At 42.5% G+C, this 24,547-nt stretch overlaps 4 protein-coding genes across 7 annotated transcripts; 2 read left to right on the top strand and 2 right to left on the bottom strand.

Moving 5' to 3' along the window:
* The first annotated feature begins 850 nt into the window (after positions 1–850).
* LOC123508123 (H/ACA ribonucleoprotein complex subunit 1-like) lies at positions 851–5,610 on the top strand. Its single transcript, XM_045261622.1, is given in 3 exon segments — positions 851–1,050; positions 4,670–4,970; positions 4,973–5,610. Coding segments are annotated over 3 exon segments (795 nt in total). The 5' UTR covers positions 851–858; the 3' UTR covers positions 5,275–5,610.
* Positions 5,611–8,779: 3,169 nt separating this feature from the next.
* LOC123508127 (acyl carrier protein, mitochondrial-like) lies at positions 8,780–12,904 on the bottom strand. The gene is made up of 4 exons (XM_045261631.1): positions 12,700–12,904; positions 11,245–11,364; positions 9,963–10,050; positions 8,780–9,289 (listed from the first exon to the last, which is right to left on the bottom strand). The coding sequence occupies exons 1-4, from the start codon at positions 12,856–12,858 to the stop codon at positions 9,198–9,200; spliced, it is 459 nt and encodes a 152-aa protein (XP_045117566.1). The 5' UTR covers positions 12,859–12,904; the 3' UTR covers positions 8,780–9,197.
* Positions 12,905–12,952: 48 nt separating this feature from the next.
* On the top strand, positions 12,953–17,030 carry LOC123508118 (pre-mRNA-splicing factor SLU7-like). Of its 2 annotated transcripts, XM_045261612.1 has the most exons (3): positions 12,953–12,968; positions 13,414–13,554; positions 14,122–17,030. In XM_045261612.1, the coding sequence occupies exon 3, from the start codon at positions 14,134–14,136 to the stop codon at positions 15,877–15,879; it is 1,746 nt and encodes a 581-aa protein (XP_045117547.1). In that variant the 5' UTR covers positions 12,953–12,968; positions 13,414–13,554; positions 14,122–14,133; the 3' UTR covers positions 15,880–17,030. The 2 variants fall into 2 exon arrangements, with proteins under 2 accessions (XP_045117547.1, XP_045117546.1); XM_045261611.1 differs by lacking the exon at positions 12,953–12,968 and having other exon boundaries at positions 13,398–13,554.
* LOC123508119 (BTB/POZ domain-containing adapter for CUL3-mediated RhoA degradation protein 3-like) lies at positions 16,319–24,201 on the bottom strand. 3 transcript variants are annotated; one of them, XM_045261613.1, is made up of 7 exons: positions 24,044–24,201; positions 22,809–22,932; positions 22,065–22,209; positions 21,678–21,778; positions 20,743–20,954; positions 20,239–20,437; positions 16,319–19,487 (listed from the first exon to the last, which is right to left on the bottom strand). In XM_045261613.1, exons 1-7 carry the CDS (start codon positions 24,184–24,186, stop codon positions 19,275–19,277), a joined length of 1,137 nt encoding a protein of 378 aa, XP_045117548.1. In that variant the 5' UTR covers positions 24,187–24,201; the 3' UTR covers positions 16,319–19,274. The 3 variants fall into 3 exon arrangements, with proteins under 3 accessions (XP_045117548.1, XP_045117549.1, XP_045117550.1); XM_045261614.1 differs by lacking the exon at positions 24,044–24,201 and adding an exon at positions 23,832–23,960; XM_045261615.1 differs by lacking the exon at positions 24,044–24,201 and adding an exon at positions 23,627–23,766.
* Positions 24,202–24,547: the final 346 nt, after the last annotated feature.

Genomic DNA, 24,547 nt, shown 5'->3' with positions numbered 1-24,547 from the left:
TCAACCAACAACCACCAACCACCATCCCTAGCAACCAGCAACTAACACTCAACAACCAACTACCAACCAGCAACCGGCACCCTCAGCAACCAGCAACTAGCAACCAACACTCAGCAACCAACAACGACCAACGAGCAACCAACAACTACTAACTACCAACCGGCAACCAGCAACCAGAAACCACCAACTATACTAACCACCAACCCAGCAACCAGCAACCAGTACCCTCAATTCCCAGCCCCCACCCAATCCTGGCGCCATAGAGAGCACAGTACGTTGAGCCATAACTTCCCAACACACACGGCGAATGCAGGTAAAGGTGCAATAGGTCAGCCAAGGCTCGGAGGAAAGGGAAGCCAGGCAACCCACACAACAAGCACAAGAAAGGACTGCTGGAAGTAACAATACACTCAACTCAGCACCTGGCCCGCAGCTTAAAGAAAGTACCTACAAACACACACACACACACACACACACACACACACACACACACACACGAACGCCCGCACGCACACAAACACACGTACACAGCAGCAGGTCAAATCTTAGTATGCAAAGCAGGGTGATGTGAAAGGTCGGAGAAGTGAGGGAAAGAGTGATTCGGGAGAAGGAAGAGGAAGAGGATGAGAGTGAAAAGAAAGACGTGGAGGAGGAGGAGGAGGAGGAGGAGGAGGAGGAGGAGGAGGGAATGTTGGCAGTGTAGGGATGCATGTAAATACGAGGAAGAAATAGGCTCAGATGAAAGTGATAAGTGAAAATAGTGGTTTTGAATTAACTAACCCAAGAAATCTTTATATGGACGTGAGTTACCAGAGAGAGAGAGAGAGAGAGAGAGAGAGAGAGAGAGAGGAAAGGGGAATGGAGGGGAAGCAAGGAGCAGGTAAAGATCATATCCCAGACAAAAAGCAGAGGCAAACAAACCTTGTGGTCGCGGCGTTCGAGGAGTGGGGGGGAGTAAAAGTAACTCTCCGCCTCCTCACTGTGTATATAAGGCGGCGGCTCGGCGTTCTCTTCACTCACTCCTTCGCCGACTCCACGATGAGGCTAAAGGTACGAGAACCTCCCCTTTAACCCCCACCCCCTTTCCTTTCCCTCTCTCTCTCTCTCTCTCTCTCTCTCTCTCTCTCTCTCGCTTGCTTCAAAACTCCACTTCTCACTTTCATCTTCGTCTCCGTTTTCTGTTTCGATACTCCAATCTTGTCATTCTCCTCATTCTCCTCCTCCTCCTCATCTTCATTCCCTTCTTCCTCATCCTCCTCATTCTGCAAGTCTCCGGAAGTCTTCACCGTCTTCTTTCTTCTTCCTCTTCCTCTTCATCCTCGTCTCATTTACGCCTTTTCTTTCCTCCTCATAACTCCTTCATGTATTTCTTGGTTAAGGTCACTAGGGAAGAATTCACGCATAACTGGTCCTCCTCCTGGTGCTCCTGCTCCTCCTCTACATCCTCGTCTCATTTACGCCTTTTCTTTCCTCCTCGTCCTTATCTTCCTCCTCATAACTCTTTCCTTATTTATTTCTTGGTTAAGGTCACTAGGGAAAGGATTCACGCATAACTGGTCCTCCTCTTCCTTTTCTTCCTCCTCCTGCTCCTCCTCCTCCTCTACATCTTCATCCTTATCTCCCCATAACTCCTTTGCTCACTCATTTCTTGGTTAAGGTCGTGCACTGGAGGTCACTGGCTCTATGGCGAGGGATTCACGCGCCACTGAGTTCGGTTTAGGTGGTCTGCATTCTTCACGAGTCATAATGCAGGGGCGGTATTGAAAGGTGAAGCCTGACGTTGCTTTCTAAATACAACCGTGAAATTGACCGTGAATATTCGCAAAACTCCAGTCATCTCTTTCTGAAGGGCCGGGAAATAAGGTTAGAATAGTGACCTAGGTTTTTAAGTTGTAATTTATTTATCTTATTTTGTTTTATTTGCTGATTTTGTGTATATATTTTTTTCTTGTCGACATTATAGCATCGTGAAGGTTAGAATAATGAACTGGGATTTTCTTTTTTTTTCTAGTTCTCATCTGTTTATCTTATTTTGTTTTACTTATTGATTTTGTTTATATATTTTTCTTGTCGACATAATAGCATCGTGAAGGTTAGAATAATGAACTGGGATTCTTTTTTTTTTAGTTCTCATCTATCTGTTTATCTTATTCTGTTTTATTTACTGATTTTTTTTTCTATTTTCTTCTTGGCGACATAATAGCATCGTGAAATGGCATCCATCTTTATTTTCAAACACTCAGTACTGTTTAGGTCAGACTGTGGAGATGCAGCGAGTGTTTACGGATACGTCACGAAGGAGTCAATCCCATAACTGAGCATAATGATTCCCCAGAAACGACCTTCCTTACTGACAATAGAGCGAAACGGAAGGATTTCAGATTAACGGGGTTTCAGTCGCGTGTCTCAAGTTTTTGTTACTAATAATTACTATGATTGTGATAACCGGTACTACATTTACTATCACTATTACTCTTTTTTTTTTTACTTTCCATCAATGCACACTCTTATTATTATCATTATCTGTAATATCACCAAGAGTTTGTCAATCTAAAGAGTTAATACGTAATAGTCCTTTGTGGTTTGTCTTCTTTTTATTGACCTTCGACTTCATTTAATTTCACTTTCATTATTTCTAAAAGCATCATATCGATAACTTTTTACTGTATCAAGATTTAATAGGTATAATCTCTCTCTCTCTCTCTCTCTCTCTCTCTCTCTCTCTCTCTCTCTCAAGACCGGCCCAGCTCGTCTTGTCAACACTTGCCAAGAATCGTCTACTGGTACTTATGTCAACAACTTTCTCTCCTTTCCTTTCCTTAGCAATGCCGTCAGTAAACACCACAGACTTTCTTCCCACCCTTCCTTTCCCTCGCTGGCGCCCACAACAAGAGAAAGATATATTTGCTCCACCCTTGCCATTAATTATCTTGGATGTAACACGCTCGATTATGTCTCACTTGCTTTCATTGTTTTGGTTCTCCCGCGAAATTTCGATGATGGTTTAACTTTATTTTCTAAGATACACGGATGTAAAAATCTTCCCTCTCTCTCTCTCTCTCTCTCTCTCTCTCTCTCTCTCTCTCTCTCTCTCTCTACCAGATGGCACCCCCTCTCAAATCACTCTGCTGTGGTTAGATAATCAAAATATTTTCTTCCTCAAGTCTCTCTCCAGTCATTAAAACACGTAATACTCTGGTAATCTCATAATCTAAGTCTCATCTCGTCCACGGTAAACAGCAGATGCTCATTTGATTCATTATTATTATTATTATTATTATTATCATTATTATTATTATTATTATTATTATTATTATTACAACTACTATTATTATTACTACTATTATTATCATCATTATCTTTATTGTTATTACTATTATCATTATTATTATTATTATTATTATTAGTTATTATTATTGTTGTTATTACTATTTGCTTCTGCCGGTTAAAGTATAAAGAGAAGAAAGTGCAGTTTCAATGTTTATTTCCGCATCTCTCTCTCTCTCTCTCACTCTCTCTCTCTCTCTCTCTCTCTCTCTCTCTCTCTCTCTGTTTCCTATACGTACTTTCACTTTTGTACTCTCTCTCTCTCTCTCTCTCTCTCTCTCTCTCTCAAGCATACGGTTTCCATTGTCTCCGCTCCTCGTGCAGAGAGAGAGAGAGAGAGAGGGGGTGGGCAGAGGGTGGGAGAGCCTTTTACTGTATTAGGTTCTCGAGCAGCTCAAAGCCTAATGGACAGATGAGATAAGAGTGGGAGGTAATTTTGAATAAGGCCATTCGTTTTCCTGCCATCCTTCCTTTCATGACGTCTTTATCACGCCCCTTCTATGGTACACACTGACCCCTTCACACCCTTCAGTGACTCAGCCCTTCCTTACTCTCTTCCCCCTTTTCCTTCCTCCCCTTCCTTTTACTTACTTCCCCTTCTCCTCCCTTCCCCTTACAATCATCTCCCTCCTTCCTTCATTCCCTATATACTTTGATTCTTTTCTTCCTTCTTTATTCACTCCTTCTTCCTTTCTCCCTCCCTTCCTTCCCTCCTTTTCATATAATAATCCCCTTCTTCTCTTCCTTCCTTCCTTATTCACTTTCTTTTTCTCCTTCCTCTCTTCCCTTCCTCATTCATTTGCCTCCCTCCCTCCCTCCCATCCTCCCTCCCTTCCTTTCCTTCCTTATTCACTCCCCCTTCTTCTTCCTCCCTTCCCCATACTCTTTTACCTTCCTCCCTTACCTATTCTTTCCTTTCTCTTTCCTTTCCTCTACACTTTCCTCACCCTCTCTCTCTCTCTCTCTCTCTCTCTTATTTTTAGTATATTCGAAAATTAAGTTTATTTTCATGAGTCATGGAATATTTTTGTACGATTTCTCTCCACGTCTTAGTTTTTTACCAGTGGTGGTGGTGGTGGTGAAAAGGAGAGTGGTGGTGGTTGGGTGATTGGAGGGGGAGCGAGTAGTCGGCACAGGTCATGGGGAGCAGGGTTGGGTGGGGAAGGGGAGGGGAGGGGAGGGGAGAGGGCCACCGTGCATGACCTGTTGCTTGTTCGTGCAGCGTCATGTTGTGAAAGTCAGTGAAAGTAATTGTTTCCTTTCCATTTTCCTCTCTCTCTCTCTCTCTCTCTCTCTCTCTCTCCCCACGTGCCAGCCTAATGCCCCGTGCCTCCCTGTACAGGTGGCGTTGTCAGCGGTGCTCGTGGCGCTGATGCTCGTAGCGGCGGCGAAGGCTGACCCAGGATTCAAGGGCGGCGGCGGCGGCGGCGGCTATGGTGGTGGCGGCGGCGGTAAAGGCAAGGGCGGCGGTAAAGGCAAAGGCGGCGGCGGCGGCGGCGGCGGCTACGGACATAGCTTCGTTGGCCACAGAACAGTAGTGAAATACGAGCCGTACACCGTGACGAAGCCTGTGGTGGTGCACAAGGAGGTGACGGAGCACCGGCCAGTGTACGTGAAGGAACCCATCAAGATCCACACGGCGCCTGCCCCTTCCTCATCCAGAAGCCGGTGGTGCATCACGTCAAGGAGTGGAAGCTGGTGGACGTGCCCAAGGTGACCTATCAGCCAGTCTGGGTGCACAAGATCCCCATTCCTGACGGCGGTGGAAAGGGCAAGGGTAAGGGCGGCGGCTTCTTCGGCGGTCTGTTCGGCGGCGGCAAGGGCGGCGGCAAGGGAGGTGGAAAGGGCGGCAAGGGCGGCGGCGGCGGCGGATACGGTGACTACGGTGACGGATACAGTGACTACGGTGGCGGCTATGATGACTATGATTATGACCACGGCTATTAAACGTAAGGCTTCGTCAGGCAGCTTACACATGGTCAACTCTTGGCTATCTGTCTTCCCGCCCTCCCTCCCGTCCCGCCTTCACCCTCCTCCACCTCCCTCCCTCCCTCCCTCCCGCCAGAGTGGAGCCAGAGGTGCGTGGACGGTGTACCTCACGCAGCCATTCCACAGACCTTGTTACTGTTATCATTTAGTGTTACCATGACCATTACTTCTTGTTTACCGCGCGCTGGTTAACATTGTATCCCGTGTATATATGTTCAGCAGTTTACCTCATCTTTTTTTTGTTTCTGTTTCTTGTTATGTATACATAACCTGTTAATAAATGTTAAGGATTTACTCTTGTCTGAAACTTACGCCAATTCCTAAGCCAAGTAAACTTCCATCATGTACGCTAAAGAAGGAGAAAAAAAATGTTGGCTGGAAGTGTAGAATCATCGAAAACAATATTAGCAGCAACAGCAGCAGCAGCAGCAGCAACAACAACAACAACAACAACAACAACAACAACAACAACAACAACAACAACAACAACAACAACAACAACAACAACAACAACAACAACAACAAATACATCAAGTAACCCACGAAATTATGGACAATAGTAAAGTAAAACACATAATATAGTCAAGACCGATTAGAGGGAGGCGATGTAAAGGCTTATCCCACGAGCATTACCCCCACTGTACACTTAACAATATCCACCCTTCACTCAAACAGCAATCATGTATCTCTAGCCGACAATGGAAAGAGAGGTGGAGGTAAGACCCATATCTTTCATTGAGTGTTGTATTTGAACTAAATGAGTAGATCTTTGTAACGCAAATATACATGATATATTGTCCAGTGGAGAACGAAAATCCTTTGTGAGCAAATTTACGTGCTTGTTTGTGTATGAAATTCGCAGTCATTTCCACATATGGTATATATTTGAAGGGTGTTGATTGCCGGAGACATATTGGATGTGTATGTATTAGTAGTAATGATTTAAGTAAAGGAAGAAAATTTGACTGGAGTGTCTATAACCAGTAGCCAGAGAAGTATGCAACATGGTGCAACATTTGAGCAACAGATCGGATCACGACAAAGTTAGTATTGCGTACCTAATGCCTCAAAAACTCATATCTTCCATCTCTTAACTCAACATAACCTTCCAAACTATTCACTCTTCTTCAGTGACACTCAACTGTTCCCCTCTTCTCCACTCAACATCCCCAGTCTGTCCTTTACGTATAACCTAAACGGAAAACTTCACATCTCATCTCTAGCTAGTTTTTTTTTTTTTTTTTTTTTTTGAAATTGTTTCCGCCTGTTCTCCATACTGCTAACTCTGCACAGGGGTGGGGTGGGGTGGGGGTTATCCGTACATGTATGAACTATGCTTCACACATCTGGGGCGTTCCACTCAACCGCTCCTTTAAACAGGGTATAATCAAAAGCATTTCGTCTGTTCAATTCCTCTTCTCTAACCGATTCATTCTCTCTCTCTCTCTCTCTCTCTCTCTCGTCGCCGCAATATTGCATCTCTTGCAATCTTCACAGCCATTTTCACACTTAACTGTTCTTCTGATCTTGCTATAAAAAAAATCTGCATGCCTCCCTTCCTCCCGCGGCGTCGCTGCACAAAACTTTCTACTTTCTCTCACCCCTACTGTCCACCTCTCTAATGCAAGAGTTAACCAATATTCTCAGAACTCTGGAACTCACTGGCTGCTTTTGCATTTCTTTCTCTCTACAGAATTAACTTTTAGCCAGTGTTCCTCTTACATTAAAAACATCACAATAGAACTACTATTATTACTTCAGCCAAAGAAAGTATAAGGGTACGGAGACCTTGACAAAATCAACGTATTAGAACAATCTCCTTCACTCCGTACGCACGACACCCGCTTCATTCCCTCGAGTCAGTATCATGAGACCAACGGTTCGAAACTTCCCCATTACAACAGTAGGCTGCCAAACACGGATTCATTTCTTATGTAATAACGCGAGATAAGAAAGATTCAATGATAAGCAGACATAATAATAATAATAATAATAATAATAATAATAATAATAATAAAAGACTTCGGAAACGAGCTACTCATTAAGTCAAAAGGGAAACATGAAACTAGGTAGTATGCCGTGTCTTGAAACGCGTCACCTATTACACGGAAACTTCTCAACCAATCTAACAGTGAAGGAGGAACACACGTAATGAGTAAGCTACACCAGAAATAGTAAGTTAAAAAAAAAAGGAAGCAACAGTATCAAAACGTAGTGTAATGAAACAGATAACTTCCTACTGAAAACTTATCTGAGCCAACGATCGATGAAGGAATAAAAGACCACAAAAATTCAGTAAATCAAGAAATAAAACGGATAAGCAGAAAGTAGCAGTCAGGGCAGAGATTCAAACCAAAATGAGGCAGTTTACAGAAGAGGAACAGACGGAATGAGAAGGAGACGAAACGAGAAGTGAAAGGAAGAGAAAGCGAAATGAAACACAGGAAGATGAGATGAAAGGAGAAGTAAGAAAGGAATCAGTGACAAGTGATGCTGATTGTATCCTCAAAAATGCCAAGTTATCTGACAAATTACGTATCTTCGATCTACTGCACCAAGATTAAATGAGAGGTCGTGAGTGAGTGAGAGGTCGTTAGATTGTAAATGACAGCATGTGAGTAAGAGGTAGATAGACGTAGGTGAGAGGTCATGTGTCAGTTACGTACCTTTCGCCAAGTGAGGCCAGACGTTTCACACTGCCAATAGTCTGTTTGCTGTTCTCCCTGCGCACTCAACACTACATCGTCACACGTGTTATCCCTCCCGCTGCTGGTGATGGTGGTACTGATGGTAGGTTAGCGGGTGTTTTGTCTGTAACGGCACTCCTTGATGGTATTATTTTTTTTTTTTTTTCATTATTTACTCTATGTATCTATATTTCCTTCTTTACCCATTATTATTTCTTACTTCTTCCTTTTATCTGCCAGTGTCTGTTGATAATTTCCTTAACTTCTTGTGTGTGCCTGTAAAGCAAGTCAGCAATATTCTCTTTTCTTTCTTCTGTTTTACACTTTCCTTTCTGGTTTCACTGGTGGTATAGAAGTTTTTGTCTTTGTAACACCAGCTCCTGTAAAGTAGTCCTCCTTTCTCTCTCTGGTGATAACCTTTGCCTCTTGTCTCCACGGTCCCGTTGTTATACTAGCTAATAACACCCATTTCATTAAAACATTTTCTTAATTTGTAGAAGGATAATTTCTCGTTATTAACTAAACAAAACTTGAATATATTTTAAAAATTACACCTTGCTCCCAAGATGCTTCTAGATTTATCCAAGGCTTTTTAAAAAATTTCCATAACGTCTTGTAATCTTAGAAGATTCCATGTGCCTACACACCAACACTTGCTGCACTTCATGTTACTGAGAGTGACAGCAAACATTAATTGGAGGACTTTCCTTCTTGCTGATAAATAATTTTGTTTAGAATCATTCTTCCCTGAAATAAACAAAAAATGAACCACTAAGCAACATTTAACTTTTATTAGGCATCTGTACACATTACACTATTAAATAGTTATACATAAGAAAAAAAAAACTGAGGTCCTGGATCAACAAAACATCTCAACTTATCACCCTATAAATTTTCAATGTTGCCGACTCTGGAAATCACAAAAGTGTGGTAAATTTAATGAAAATCTGCACCTTCCCCACAATGTGCACGTGGCCTCCCTTTGGTCACTAAATATTTACAACACTTGCACATCCCAAGACTTTCCACTGGGATGCTTGAAGGTCCCAGTTGTTCCTCCACAGGTTCAGCTCAAAGAAGCTTAACAGGGTAAAGCTGCTTGTGTTTTAAGTGCAGATGATTTCTATGGCAGGTGACTTCTCTCACTGTTCCCACTCCAATCGAGTCCCCTTCCCTTGCATCCCCGCAGGCACCTCAGTCATAGATGTCCTCCTTGTCGGCCACGTACCGGATGATGTCAGCTGGTCGGAGGAGCTTCTCTGCATCAGCATCAGGGATTTCAAAACCTGTGAAAAGTAAACAAAGGACAAGTATAAACAAGAGTATTCATGTGTCTCATAATGTTTCATCACTTTTCCATGTCCTCTCTATTCTTAAAGATCTTTCCTTTTCATATTCTATACATACTAAAGCCTCCTCCACAAACCTGCCTTATTATTGTATCTTCAAGGACTTAATTCCTTTCCTCTAAACTATCCCAAAATGCTTTATTGAGCTACAGGTGAAACTTCAGGTCTTTCTTCTGTATAAGTGGAGGTTAAACTGTTGTCCTAAACACAGACACCTGGACACCACCTGAGGCTTATATTTCTCAAGATTTAGAATGGAGTAAAATCAACAGCTGAGTCATTAGGAGCTTCAAGAGATCAGGCAAATTTACGAAGGATGATAGTAGGCACATTTCACCGAGGTACAGCTTTGTGTTGGCTTCTTACTGCTTTCCTTGCTTCATGTTCTTAGCTCCTCACTTTACATTGACCAGTCCAGGCTGTTCAAATGATACTGTGAAGTGAGGACAGAAGTACCATCTCTTCTTTCTCAGGAACCATGGCATTGAAGTTGTGGTCTAAATGAGTGTCAATGTCAAAGTTGTATGCCTTATCTTGCCTGCCCTTATTTTTTTGGGGAAAGCCTTGTTATGTATGTATGTATGTATACTAGTATCTACCAAACACGTACCAAACTCGTCCTCCATGGCCATGATGACCTCCACATGGTCTAGGGAATCCAAGCCAAGGTCCTGCATGAAGTGTGACTCCACTGACAGCTGAGGACAAGTACCTAGCATTAGTTTAGTCTCCCACAATGAAGTCATTTTTTTTTTTTTTTTCCCATATGTAAGAGGAAATCTGGCCAAGGTTAACAGAAAAGTAAACAAAAAGGTACATTTAGCTGCCTATCCCTGAGTAGGTCCAAAAGAGTTAGCCATAAGAATGGGATAAATGTCTTGAAGCCTCCCTCTTAAATGAGTTCAGATCATAGGAAGATAGAAATACAGAAGCACATAGGAGATTCCAGAGTTTACTAAAGAAAGAGATGAATGATTGAGAGTACTGGTTAACTCTTGCAATAGAGAGGTGGCCAGAATAGGGATGAAAGAGAGAAAAAAAAAAAAAAAAAAAAAAAAATCTTGTGCTGTGAGGACATAGGAGGATTGGAGGCATGCTATAATAAAGGTCAGAAGAGCAGTGGGTATGATAATAGCAATAAAAGATAGCAAGAAATACAACATAGCAGCATTGATAATGAAGCTGAAGACAATCAGTTAGAGGAGAGGAGTTGATAAGATGAAAAGCTTTTGATTCCACTCTATCTAATAAAACAGTGTGAGTGGAACTCCTATACGAATGAAGAGTACTCCATATATGGATAGATAAGGCCCTTGTAAAGAGTTAGTAGTTGGGTTGATGAGAAAAACTGACAGAGGCTAAATTCATAGAAGCTATCTCAGCAAGAGAAGAGATTGTGATTGGAGGAGTCCAAAGGAAAAGATATGGTAACAGCATATGCTGAAGGATTTAAGGAAGAGCAATCCAACCTGGGGGATATCTATGGTCCCCTCCCTAGAAGGAGACTCCAAGACTGGTGTAGGAGTTGATTTTTTTTGTATTTTTATTCTTTAAAATAAAAAAAAACCAGTGTGTTAGTGTTAGTGAGGAAGGAGCTTTGTTCTTCCAATGGCTGATGATGTCTTCCCCCTTGGAGCATCACTGACAGATTTTCCATTTCTCCATTTCTGCAGTGATTATACTGCAAATACCTTTTAAAAAAAACTGAAACTATAGAAAAAATCATAGCCCTTGATACAACATTTACATGCTTTCCAATTCAAGATTATCAATTTCAAAAAGTTGAAATGCTCCAGGAATTGATTAATTACTTATTAGATTCTTTATTCAGTACAATCTAAGTTACTGGACATAGGATTATTTTTTCATTATCTTTAAGGGGGAATGCTTACTTTTTCTGGGTTAATCTTGTCATAGAGCTTCAGGACGAGCAGGACTCTCTGCTGGATGAGGTCGAGGGTGAGGGGCGGCTTGCTGCTGTAGTCACGCACACTGCTGCTACACCACGAGGTCTGCAAAACACACACATAATCACGGGCATGAAGGGAGTTATCCTAATACTCCCATCCATTCACTCCCACAACCCCATTCTAGGTCAGTAACCTCTTCACACCTAAACTAACATTACCTACCATGACATGAATATATTTACTCTTTACATACATATACATTGATCTTGACAATATTCTCTCCAAATTATAGCTTAAACAAACCTAATCTAGCCTGACCAAAAGCCAATAGACCACTGAAGTCGCCACTGATGTGAAGCAAGGCATGCGTCCTGTCCATATCCAAAAAATATATCTGCCTATTCCTCATCAACCGGCGATTAACTTGTCTTGTAACCATTACCACCCACCCAACCCCCCAGGTATTACTGTAGAATTTCCCCACAATCAGCTACGTGTTTTTTACCCACCTCAAGAGATAGAGCTCCTGTTTACGAATAATTTGAACCCCATATATACTAGGTGCAACCTTTTTGAATGGCGACACAGATTTTTTTAAATTTAAGCGTGTTTTAGTGATCAGCTGTGACAATAGCCTCCCGCATCAAACCCTGCCACACACTGATGGTGTCATGCGCTCGCGGCGGCTCGGCGGGCTCCGTGACATACCATTGTCCGAGCATGCGCTTAATTGTTTATGCTGATTGGTTCTGTTCTTTGAAAATGAAGCAGCAGCCAATGAAAAAAAAAAAAGGCATAACTATTTCCACCAATCACGACAGCCCCTAAGGTTAGGTTGGGTTGGGTTAGGTTAGATTAGATTAGATTTAGTTAGGTTAGGTTGGGTTAGGTTAGATTAGGTTGGGCTGGGTTGGGTTGGGTTGGGTTGATTTGGGTTGGGTTGGGTTAGGTTAGGTTAGGTTAGGTTAGGTTTGGTTAGGTTAGGTTAGGTTAGGTTCTTTTCTGGACGAAACTAATTTTTTCTGGTAGATTTCGGCTTGTTTTTAATTAATTTACCAGTTGTTTTTTTTATGCAAATAATATGTTTTGGGGCTGTAAAAAAAAAAATGGTTGATTTGCGCCAAAAATAAGTGGTATTCTAATTAAAAGCAAGCCGAAATCTACAAGAAAAAAACTGTTTCGTCCAGAAAGGGCAAGATGGTGAAACTCTGTAGGTTTACCACCCCCCGCACCCCCACCAACCCATACCACCTCCACCACCACCCATGCCACAGCACACCACGCCCTCCCAGACACATATACCCCATAACCTTCCCACACCACCCACCACAGGCCACCGGGAGACACCTCGGGCCGTGTGGGAGGATGGCGGGCAGCATGTCATCAGCTGATCGCCGATGTAAACATGCCGGCACATCCCAGCCACACCAAACACACCTTATCTACGGCTGGCTGCACCACTCTGCTCACTGCTCTGTGCTCCTGAAGGCTCGTGGTGTGCAGGCATCCCACCGCAGCTGCTCGGGGCACGATGGACAGCACCGTGGAGGGCCTGACGCGGCTTACTAAGTGGAGTGTTCGAGCCAGCGTAGCCATTTTCCTGGAGGTTCCTACTGCTGCTGCTGCTGCTGCTGCTGTGGTGCCGTCAGGGAGTCAGGGGCTAAACTATTTCTGGGCCTCCGTTAATTCTTCGTGATTACATTACGGTGTGTATTTCTTTTAGTGTTTTTATTTATCAATAGATTAAAGAAAAGTATGTCAGAAGTGGTGAAAGAAATATGTATATATATTTTTGATGTCCTTGATTTTATCAATCGATTGAAAGCACTATGAGTATAAAATACTTACGTTCAGAGATTTTACGATGTATTGAAGTTCCGTTGATCGACTGTTATTCTATATCAACGTGGGTGTTATTTGGGTACTCATTGGCTAGTAGTGGGGGCGCAAGGGCTGGTCATGGGCGTCACATGGGCTGTGGCGAGGGGTGCGGGTTTGCTCACGCCTTTCAGGACATTTCCCTTGGATTTTTTTATTTTTATTTTTATCATTATTATTATAAGGAGCAAATTTTACAGGGGGGCTTTGGGATGAACTGGTTAATAATCTCTGTGTCCTTTGAAGAGAGTAATGGTGAGATTGCTAACACAGCTGCTACGGTGATGCACTACTGCTCTTACTGTGAGGCTGTGACGTCACCATCAAAACACTGACGCCTGACGGAGGAGGACTTGCTGATCCTGCTGGAGCTGCAAGGTCTGCCTTCTGACGCCTCACCTCGCTGGCTTTATAGTGAGTCATCTGCAATATTAGTAATGGAGATATTAGAGAATTTGTAGAGAAAGTTTAATGAAAGAAAGCAAATATGATAGTGAAGGAAGAGTGAATAGTGTGAAGGGAATCCCCCCACAAAACCTCTTGTTAAACACACTGGATCTCTTCCTAAAGAATAGCCAACAGACAAGGAACAATTGCCCTCCCATGTTATCGTACGCCATCATAACCTTTTGAAGTCACCCATCTTGCTCATTGGATGTCTGCCCTCCTATACCCCATCAGCTAGCCCGAATTGTAAAACTGCAGTTTATGAATTATCTCCTTGTAATACGTGTATAAACAACTTCAAATGCTTAGTAAGGTGTCTGGACTTGTTTGTGTGTATCAAGAATATGGGCATTGGCCTAAATATCAATATGCACTGCCCTAACAATGAAAAACTGACGTCAATTATACAACAGATCAAAAATATCACCCCCATAAAAGTGCCGCCAGGGATGGACTGACCCCTGTGCCCTCCCTTAGCTATGCAAGTGTCCTCTTGACAACACTAACCAAACCTAATCTGTTTCCTGCACACAGAACACCAGCAAGATGAGCACCCCAAGTGTCCCATTGTCGTCCATCCTGCGGTCCAAACATGAGGAGGCAGAGGGTGATGAACCAAAGAAAAAGACACGAGAAGAATGGAAGAAAGCCAAGGAACTGGAGGAAGCCCGAAAGGCTGGCACTGTGCCTGCTGCTGTGGATGAGGAGGGTAAGGACATCAATCCCCACATACCACAGTACATTTCCACAGCACCATGGTACTTTGGATCTCAGGGTCCCACTCTCAAACACCAGCGTCCCCAGCCGGAGAAACAAAGTGACATCACACACCTGAACGAGCATTACATCCGTGGACAGCAGGGCGAACTTTCCACTCGGTATCGTAAAGGTGCTTGTGAGAACTGTGGCGGAATGGGCCACAAGAAGAAGGAGTGTATGGAGAGGCCACGCAAGGTTGGTGCCAAGTACAATGCATTGAACATTGCCCCAGACGACATGTCACTGCCAACTCTCAAGCTGGACTTTGACGGCAAGCGTGACAGGTGGAATGGCTTTGATCCACAGGAGTATGCTGCAGTAGTGGAGGAGCATAAGAAGGTGGAGGATTACAAGCGACAGATCAAGGCCAAGAAGCTAAAAGATGGTGAGGAAATGAACGGTGATGAGCCAGATGATGATGATGAAGATGAAGACAAGTATGCAGAGAGTGTGGACATGCCAGGCACCAAAGTGGACAGCAAGCAGAGAATCACTGTGCGCAACCTTAGGATTCGTGAGGACACTGCCAAATACTTGCGGAATTTGGATCCCAACTCTGCATACTATGACCCCAAGACGCGTTCCATGAGGGACAACCCATACAAAGGAAGGAAAGAAGATGAATATGATTTTGCTGGGGAGAATTTTGTACGTTTTACTGGTGATACAGTGACCCAAGCCAAAGCACAGTTGTTTGCTTGGGATGCTTATGAAAAGGGTGTTGATGTGAGTCTTCAAGCAGAACCCACAAAGCTGGAGTTGTTGCAGAAACAGTTTGTTGAGAAGAAGGATGAGTTCAAAAAGAAAGTTTCTGATGATCTCCTTGAAAAGTATGGTGGAAAGGAACACCTAGACACTCCTCCTGTTGAACTGCTTTTGGCTCAGACAGAGAATTATGTAGAATACTCACGTCATGGCAAGGTCATCAAGGGAGCAGAGAAGCAGACTGTACGTTCTAAATATGATGAAGATGTGTACCATGGAAACCACTCTAGTGTATGGGGAAGTTATTGGCGTGATGGCTGCTGGGGATACAGTTGTTGCCACTCCTTTGTAAAGAATTCCTATTGCACAGGGGAAGCTGGTAAAGCAGCTAACAGTGGAGCACCACTACCTAGTATGGCAACAGTACAGCCAGAAAGTGATGTGAAGGAAGGGGAAGTAAAAGAGGAGGAGAAGGAAAAGACTTTGTTAGAAATGCACAGAGAGAAGAAACAGAAGAAGAAGAAGAAGAAGAACAGGAAGAAGAAAAAGAAAACTGAGAGCAGTAGCAGCAGCAGCAGCAGCTCGTCAAGTAGTGAATCAGATAATGAAGAAGAGAAGGAGGAAAAACGCAAGAAGAAACTGCGGGAGGCATTGATTCGAGCCAAGATGGAAGAGGATGCTGCTGATGCCCTAATGAATGTTGATGAAAGACAGAGAAACTACAATTCCATGTATAATGCAAAGGCTCCAACAGAAGAAGAAATTGAGGCTTTCCAGATAAGAAGAATGAGGAAGGATGACCCAATGGCGGCATACTTTAGCAAGTGAAAATAGAATGTATGGTTGCCTGGCATTTCAGCAAATCTGTACAAATCTTGAATGGTGAGAGGTATGAAAATTTATCACTGATTTCACTTTCAGGGCGGATATTTTGCGATCCCAGTGGTAACGTAACAGTTTTCAAGCTGAAGACTGCTCTCCATTTTTTTTTTTTTTTTTTTTTTTTATTGACTGCAGAATTATTATCTTAGTCTTTTACATTTAAGTACATCATAGTTGAAGGTTCACATTTGTGGCACTTATGTTTGTGTTAAAGATGTTAAGTAAATAACATTGTGAAGTGATGGTTGTTTCTCACAGCCACTATCACATGCAGACAACTTCAACACCTTTTCGTATTCACTGAGATTTAACTTTTACACTTATGTTACTATTCAGCATAACATCTTTCCATACTCTTGTGTTTGACATAACATAAAACAAACTGTATTATGTAAATATTTATTTATATCACATTATCTTGTAAATATTTATTTGTATCACATTATATAAAAAAACAAGACTAGCCCTTAAACAAGAACACTTCATGGACAAAGTCTCAGATCCAACAGCTACCTTGTCAGGGTAACATGAGTGATCAAGTTACATTACAAGCTAAATCATGCTCTCTTCATTCAAATCTTACAAGTGGAGGTCACCTAACATAAGACAAAGGCTAACTGGCTGTCAGAGCTCTTCCACCATGGAAGAAAAGAAAATTCAGAATTTCTGACCACTAGCACAGCAAACAATCTAAACCATCCGAGAGAGAGAGAGAGAGAGAGAGAGAGAGAGAGAGAGCGCGCACAAGCCTATTTGAGAGGGATGTCAACTTACTGCACCTGAAATGAAAAGGCATTAACTATGGAACAAATTTGTGAAAAGAAGCAATCTTACTTGCAGGAAGAAGTAATGAAAAATTTTAACACACACACCTTGCTCAGAGACAACCAATTAGCCTCAAGTAACAAATAATAATAAAAATGTATAAACCCCAATTGTAAGTTTTGGTTGAAAGAGAGGAGTATACACTTTGGCATCTGAAGGTATTTTCTGATAATCTACTAAGTACTTTGGAAAAACAACATTGGTTCCCTCAGAGGCGAGTATAGTTTCCCTACACACATTTGTATAGTGAGACAGTAAAGTTATTATAAACATGATGCGTTTCCCAACTCCTCTACAGTTTGCATGTAACAATGTTCATATGGTGCCAATGCCATGAATACTGTTGAACACAAAAATAATGGCTTTTATATGCACCTTGGCAGTCACAGTCAAGCCTAGGACCAGTTCCATGAATAGCAGCAATGACTGGCTACATTCACTCCCTGTCATGGGCAGTCAAGGGCATCAGGTAATGTAGCAGATATGAAGTCCATGTGTATTAGAACTACATGATACAGTTCTTTCAGAATTGTCACATATATGAGGTATGGCTCATAGAATACCAGCATACCCTCCTCCTGGACAACACTGCTTCCTTTTTGTAACCATAGGAACTATTTCCTTGGGTGTGTAGCTTTCATGAGAATGCAGTTGGGAGTTGGTAATTTGTGATAGCCAGGTATAAATAAAAAAAAAAAAAATAAAAAAAAAATTTAAAAACTGAGTGGTCAATGGTTTCACTGATATTATCAATACTAGAACTAGTGAGCCCATCCACTCTCCTGTCATGCTTTACACCAATGGTATCACAGAACTCACCCCACAACATCACCACTGTCTTGTAATATGAAGTCTTTCCTCATAACTACACCACCACTACACAATAGAGCTTCAATACAGAATCCTTTCCTTCCTATATTTGTTATCACCAACAATTATCAGTATCATGAGTCAATAAACCAGTATGTACTATCCATGCTTCTGGTCCTAGTTACAATCTTTCCTCAGCCACATGCATACACACCAAGTTCAATCCAGGAAGCTACTCTGAATGCAGGGATCTTTTTCAGTACCAAACCAAATGCTCAGGACTCTATCTTACTATAAAGTTTTCCCCTTGAGCCTAATAAATCTAATGAGATTACCATTTACACAATATTGCATGATGTGAACTCTCTCTCTCACTTTATAAATCATTCTTTTTCGACTGGGGAGGTACAGTTTGTCTTGGAAAAGTATCTGTGCAGTTGAGAAAGGTGCAGGAATGAAGTGCTGAGAGGAATGGGAGAAATGCAAGAACAGGTAGGAAAGGGAAGTTGGAATAAGGAGAATGGCAGGTTGTGAACTAAAGTTGATAGTGATGGAATGGTAGGTGGCATGTGCCATCCCATACAGATACTTTCCTGAAGCAACGACGAACACTTTTTTTAAAGTAGGTAAATAAATATATTCTACAAAATCTGCTAGTGTGCCTACCCTAATGCCTCACACCTGAACTAAAGACTACTAGAAAGTATCTCATCATCAAGTAAGTGTTCATAACATTTCTTGTATCAAAAAATTGCCTCACAAACCAAACATTCATACTAAAAAACTCTCATACAAATAATGATAATCACGATGCACCTTTCTCAAAACTGATCTTCAACAAAATAAAAAGCTATGACGGTATGGCCCCTCTGGCAGGGCACTGACACGTAAAGTGAGGACAGTATCTGGAGGTAACAATGAATGCTTCATACCTATAATATGCAGCCTATATGTATAACAATTCCCAGTATGGCAGCATTACTGGGGTTGCTTAGGTAACACAAATCCTTCAGTCATCTTTAGTCTAATGCACAAACTCTTGACGATGCAATTTCCCTGAATATATTTAAATTACATTCATCACAGAAGTGCTTCTTGGAAAATAATCAGGCAAGTCCCTCACTAGACCCTCATTTGCCAAGAACATAACAAATGCTCCAAGCTCCAAAGGAAATGCTGAGAGGAAGCAGCCAAGCAGAGCCCATCAACAGGTATGGCCATTTCTCCCTATCTGATTAAAAAAATATATAAAACATAATACAAAGCACCTAGCAAACAAAATTACCTCTGTATAAGTGACCTTAGTAACTGAAGGTGGAACAAGACAATGCCATCTAAATTCATCCATAGTCTGGAAATCACAGTCAAGACACCAATTAGTTGGTGTTCCCCATGTCTGTTATGAAGAAAACAAGCTCAGTCACTATCACTTGGCATCCATTCACAGGCCTCAGGGGCAGAGACTCATGAATAACAACTAGGTGAGCTCATACACTACAACTTATGACAATTATTGTCAAAGAGCTTCCACAGCCAAATAGAAATCCTATGTCAGCTGAATAAGTTCCCACAGTCATAGGCAACTTCTAGGAAATTGGCTTGAGCAAGGCCCCTGGAGATAAGACAGACCTCAACTTGTCTCCTGAAAACAGATCCAAATGTGATGTGGTGATCCCACCTTCACTCCCTGACTGTCATGTAACCAACTAGTTGTTCTTGTTAGAACGTAACCGCCCAAGGCCAGACTGAGAGCATGCACCTCCCCGCCGTTCTTCTTCATCATCAGAGGTGCAGACAACGGGTGCCACTGCTCCTCTCGTGGAGGTTGCTTGCATTAGTTCTGCATCCGGGCCTGTTCGATTTTCATACAGTAATACATTGAGGGTCTCTTCATATATTCTTGCTTCAGGAAATTCCACCTGTGGTATAGCGAAATATATTAGAAAAAGATCAATCTTGCTTTAACACTAAATGATGCAGATTTTCTTTGTCCACGTTATTCTAACTTGAAACTATTCATCTATATATCAAGCTGGCAATCCTACAAAGGATTGCTCAGAGCACCACATTCACACACACACACACACACACACACACACACACACACACACACACACACACACACACACCTTTAACAATTCAAAAAATATCTCTAGAGAGAGCAGCAACTTTAAATTCTTGGAAACAAGAGTAAAGTTGATTGTAACAATACCAGTTTGTTTACACTTACATGAATGGCATTACTGATGACAATCAAAAACATTCTAAGCTAAAGTTACCTGATCTACTCTCTCTCTCCCTTCAGCTAATGTAAGATTAATGATACATCTCCTGCAATCCAAATGGATGAGGCTGTAGGGAAGCGGATCCATATTTGTCTGGCGTGGGAGGTCTGGGCCTCCACCACGGGTCAGCAGGCAGGTTGATAGATATACAACCCAACTGAAGACTCGTCGGAGACGCCCAGACCAAAACGGCAGCAACGCTGGTTTCTCCTCATGGCACGGACTTCACGATATAGCCATTGTCCACCTGATTCCTATCAAGCTACCTTCACTTTCATGTATTCTTGATCCATTCACATTCATTCCAGTTATCAATCAGCATGCCATCAATCACATTAAAAAGGACATTTCAAAATGTAGCAAGACATGAAAATGTCTACTTTACCTTTGTATGTTTTCTGTCAGTAGCATAGACTATGGAAGTGCAGCAAACCTCAGCCAGCTTCTTGCCATGCCCATAGAATGCCCACAAACAAATCTCATTGGAGCCAATTACATCTTTAATAAACAGAACTCTCCGACTGAACCTCAGGGATAACCGGTCAAACAGCTCAATATTCTTCAGCAAGTTGTCATCTGATGTGCTGCAAGAATGACAAAGGAAATAGTTTGATGCAAATAACAAAATATTACATTCTGTGGTACAACATGCGAATCTAATTTAATGTCTGAGAACATTAACTGGAGTTAATATAATATAACAGCTGTCTCCACTATGGAAACTGCAAATATAGTTCTTGAATGCATCATATACAATACACTTTTACACTATACATCAGTAATGGATGTTTTCATGCATAAGTACACAATGGAAATTGTTTAAGTATCTAAGAAGTGAAGAAACCAGTAAATGATAAATCCTGTAGACAAATATACAGTGTTTACACACCTTGTGTAAGAGTACTTATTGTTGTGTCTGTTCACCAGCAGCTTCACCACAGGCTTACTGGTGGACTGAATGAGCATCTGTTCCTCCCTCTGTGAGGTGATGAGTGGCACACGACATACTGGGTCTTTCTCAGGTTCACGTTGTCTCACTGCCCCTTCACACACCTCCACCAGGTCACTCATGCAATAGTACCTCGCCTCAGCTAGAAGCTCCTGTGAGAGTGGATGCACTACTTAACAAGACAAACCCAGCAATAGCTTATCAAAACACACACACACACACACACACACACACACACACACACACACACACACACACACACGTCCGGTTGCTCTGTGGTTAGAGCACTGGCTTCACAAGCCAGAGGACCGAGGTTCGATTCCCCGGCCGGGTGGAGATATTTGGGTGTGTCTCCTTTCACGTAGCCCTGTTCACCTAGCAGTGAGTAGGTATGGGATGTAAATCGAGGAGTTGTGACCTTGTTGTTCCGGTGTGTGGTGTGTGCCTGGTCTCAGGCCTATCCGAAGATCGGAAATAATGAGCTCTGAGCTCGTTCCGTAGGGTAACGTCTGGCTGTCTTGTCAGACTGCAGCAGATCAAACAGTGAAACACACACACACACACACACACACACACACACACACACACACACATGCATACCATAAATCTGCAATCAGTGTGAGTCAGCCTGCAAGTGCAGTTCCTAAATGCACCACATTCAAAAAGTTTTGTGAGTAAAGGGCCTGTTACATGTAGGCTTGATGGCTTCTTGCAATTTTTCTTATTTTCTGATGTTCTTATAGGACAAGAACAAAGCAAAGTTAGGGGCCCAAGAAAACTTCTACCAGTCACTCCCACATAAAACAATATCAAGGTAGAATTATTTTGTGTTGAACTTCAAAATCAGGCAAGCTCTACAAAGCTGCTGCACAGACCTGCAACTCTCGCTGGTTCTCAGGAATGGGGATCCACTCGTCACGCAGGTAGTTAAGGATGGTGCCAAAATGTTTCCCACAGCGATCAATAAGGATCCACCCTGAGCAAAGATACAATAGTTGTCAATTCTATGCAACATAATAATAGCTTCAAATATTCCAGGTGCATCATTCATAGCAGACATGCCATCATGCTTCTTAGGCTACAAATAACCTTTAATTTATTCCACATATAAACCTCATTTTTTTTTTTTTTTTGTAATGTTTACAATATACAAATATAATTTTAGGAAACCTCAATTGATCATCTTCTCTAAGGTTGCAGAGTGGTCATTCTGGATTCTCATCTTAGCAACTTAAATTAATCAAAGAAGCATCTTGTCTTACCCTCAGAGTCCGTTAAGACCTCCATGCGGCCAGAGAACATGGCCCTCAGCATGTTGTCATGCTTGGTGAGGGTGCCAATGGTGGTGTAGTGGAGGGAGCCACCAACATTCAGTTTCACATACTGTGAAGGACTCCCCTTGATCACCTGAAAACAAAATCATCACTTTAAAGAAAAATTGTCTTAATTAACCCATATATGGGCAAGATATTCTTAAATAAGACATATCCATATGGTGAGCAAAAATGTTTTATTTTCTTTATTTTTCATTTAAATCATGTCATTATGTGAAGAGAAGTGTTGCCAGTGTACAAGACCAAGTCCTACAGTCTCAAGGCAAATCATTTCAGGCTGAATTTGTCTTTCAGATTGAATGTCTTGTTAAAATAAAATGGTGTCATACCAGCACACTACACTCTCAAAAGTTGGCAACCATTTAAGAAGCTGCTTTCATGGGTGAATGGATGAGTGAACATGTATGGATGGATATGTGGAGAGAAGGATGTATAGATGGATGGAATAGTGGATGAGTAGGTGGGTAGAAGGATGATTGGATACATGAATAGACTGATAGATGGATGAATGGGTGGACAGATGGATGAAAGGGTGGATAGATGGATGGATGGGTGGATAGATGGATGCATGGGTGGACAGATGGATGAATGGGTGGATAGACAGATGAATGAATGGATGGACAGATGAGTGGATGGAGAATGGATGCATGGAAGGTGGATGAGAGTACTCACCTTTTTGTGATCCCCTGACATCTCTGAGGTGGGTGAAGGTGGCGCCACCACCACTGTGCGTGTTGACTCCAGGGTCACTTCCTCCACCCCTGCCACCACGACACCACACCTGCTGGCCACACACCTGCAACACATACTTACTTCAAATCATACAATCACAATGAAAAGAACACCAAAAAATGTGACAATGTTTAGTGAAAGCTCAGAATTCTTGACAATTCTTACCACACACAAAAATGCACCACTGATTTTACAAACACATGATTGTTTCCTCGTAGACTGAGAGAGAGAAGGTTTACTTGACAATCCAACCCATGAACTATCACTTCAAAAGTAACATCATGAAATACCTAATGAGCCACTGGATTTGACACGACTGGAGGTTTCACACATCTACAAAGAACGTTAAAATAATATCGTTAAATAACATAGGCCTTTTCAACTGAGGATTCCAATAAATCCATTATGGTATTCAGTTAATTAATTTCACGGCTAATCCCTTCATTGTATAGATCACTTGAAAAAGCGTCATATTTTGCCGAGAAATGAACTGTCGGTGGCTGGAAATTAGTAAGCTAAGATTATTTTCATAAGTACCCAGTGGCACTACCCGGGCAGTGCCACACCCTATAGTGCCGCATGCCGCCCCTTCTACCTCAGCCTGGTATGAGCGAGGGCTGAAATGCCTTCGAGCTGACTCACTACCCTGCCTTGTCCCTTGTCATATGTCCCTTCCTTTATTCACACAGCACACACACACACTGCACGACCCGCTAGCACGAGGCAGTTGAAGTCGGCGTTAGAGAAGGAAGTATTACAGCCGTGGAGTGGTGTGGGGTGAAGAGAAGGCAGTGCAGCGGAGGTGTGTCTGTGTTGGTCCGTCCTCCATTACTCTGATCGATCATTTCCACCTCCACTACCTCCTCTCATTTCACTCCTTCACACCCGCGCCAGCCTTCGCCACGCCACACAGCCACACCCACACGAGCCATAGCCATCCACCCTCGCCCGACACAGACTTACACAAGCGCACAGACCAAAGGGACAAGAAGGTACAAATGGTCTCTATCAGCATGAACACAACGCCACTCGCGGAGACAACCTGGCATTTTTCCTTCAACACCACTTCAGCCTCCTTTCCCTTCCTCCAAACGCCACAAAATGGTGCACAAGGCTAATGTACGACTATTTCTTGCTAGAGATGGTGTTCAAGATGGATTAACACTGCAACTTGCCCGAAAATATTGGCTGGGGTCTCGGAGGAAGGAGGTGACGCAGCCCCACCACTGCCCGGCGACCATCTTGTGGCCTCCTCCTCGCCCCCCTTTGCTCCCTTGCTTTGCTCCCTTCCTCCCTCCCTCCCTCTGCGCTCCTCCATTGCCTTCCCTCAGCTGCCTCTGTGTTCCTCCCTCCTCTCTTCGCCTTGGTCAAGAATCATATAGAGATCCTGCATCATCCTTGTTCAAAGATGAGGCAAAAAAGTAGTTCTTTGGTCCTACGGTAGAAGAAAGCCTTGGATGATGTTTTCAGACTTTCGTTTACCTCAGTTGTGGTGGAGGTTCTAGGAGTTATCAGAGTGTTTTTCATGTTTCTTGTGGTAGGATTCTCCATCGTTCATATGGGGAAAAAAATATGTGAAATACATGTATTCATGTGTGGCTTTTGACATTAGTCCTTGGGGATGAGAACATGAAGTCAAGGAGCGTGTATCTTCACTCCTTCATCCATGTATAGGAGAG

The sequence above is a fragment of the Portunus trituberculatus genome, chromosome 24 (assembly GCF_017591435.1).
Source record: "Portunus trituberculatus isolate SZX2019 chromosome 24, ASM1759143v1, whole genome shotgun sequence".
Lineage (NCBI taxonomy): Eukaryota > Metazoa > Arthropoda > Malacostraca > Decapoda > Portunidae > Portunus > Portunus trituberculatus.
This window is presented reverse-complemented; position numbering and strand designations above follow the sequence as displayed.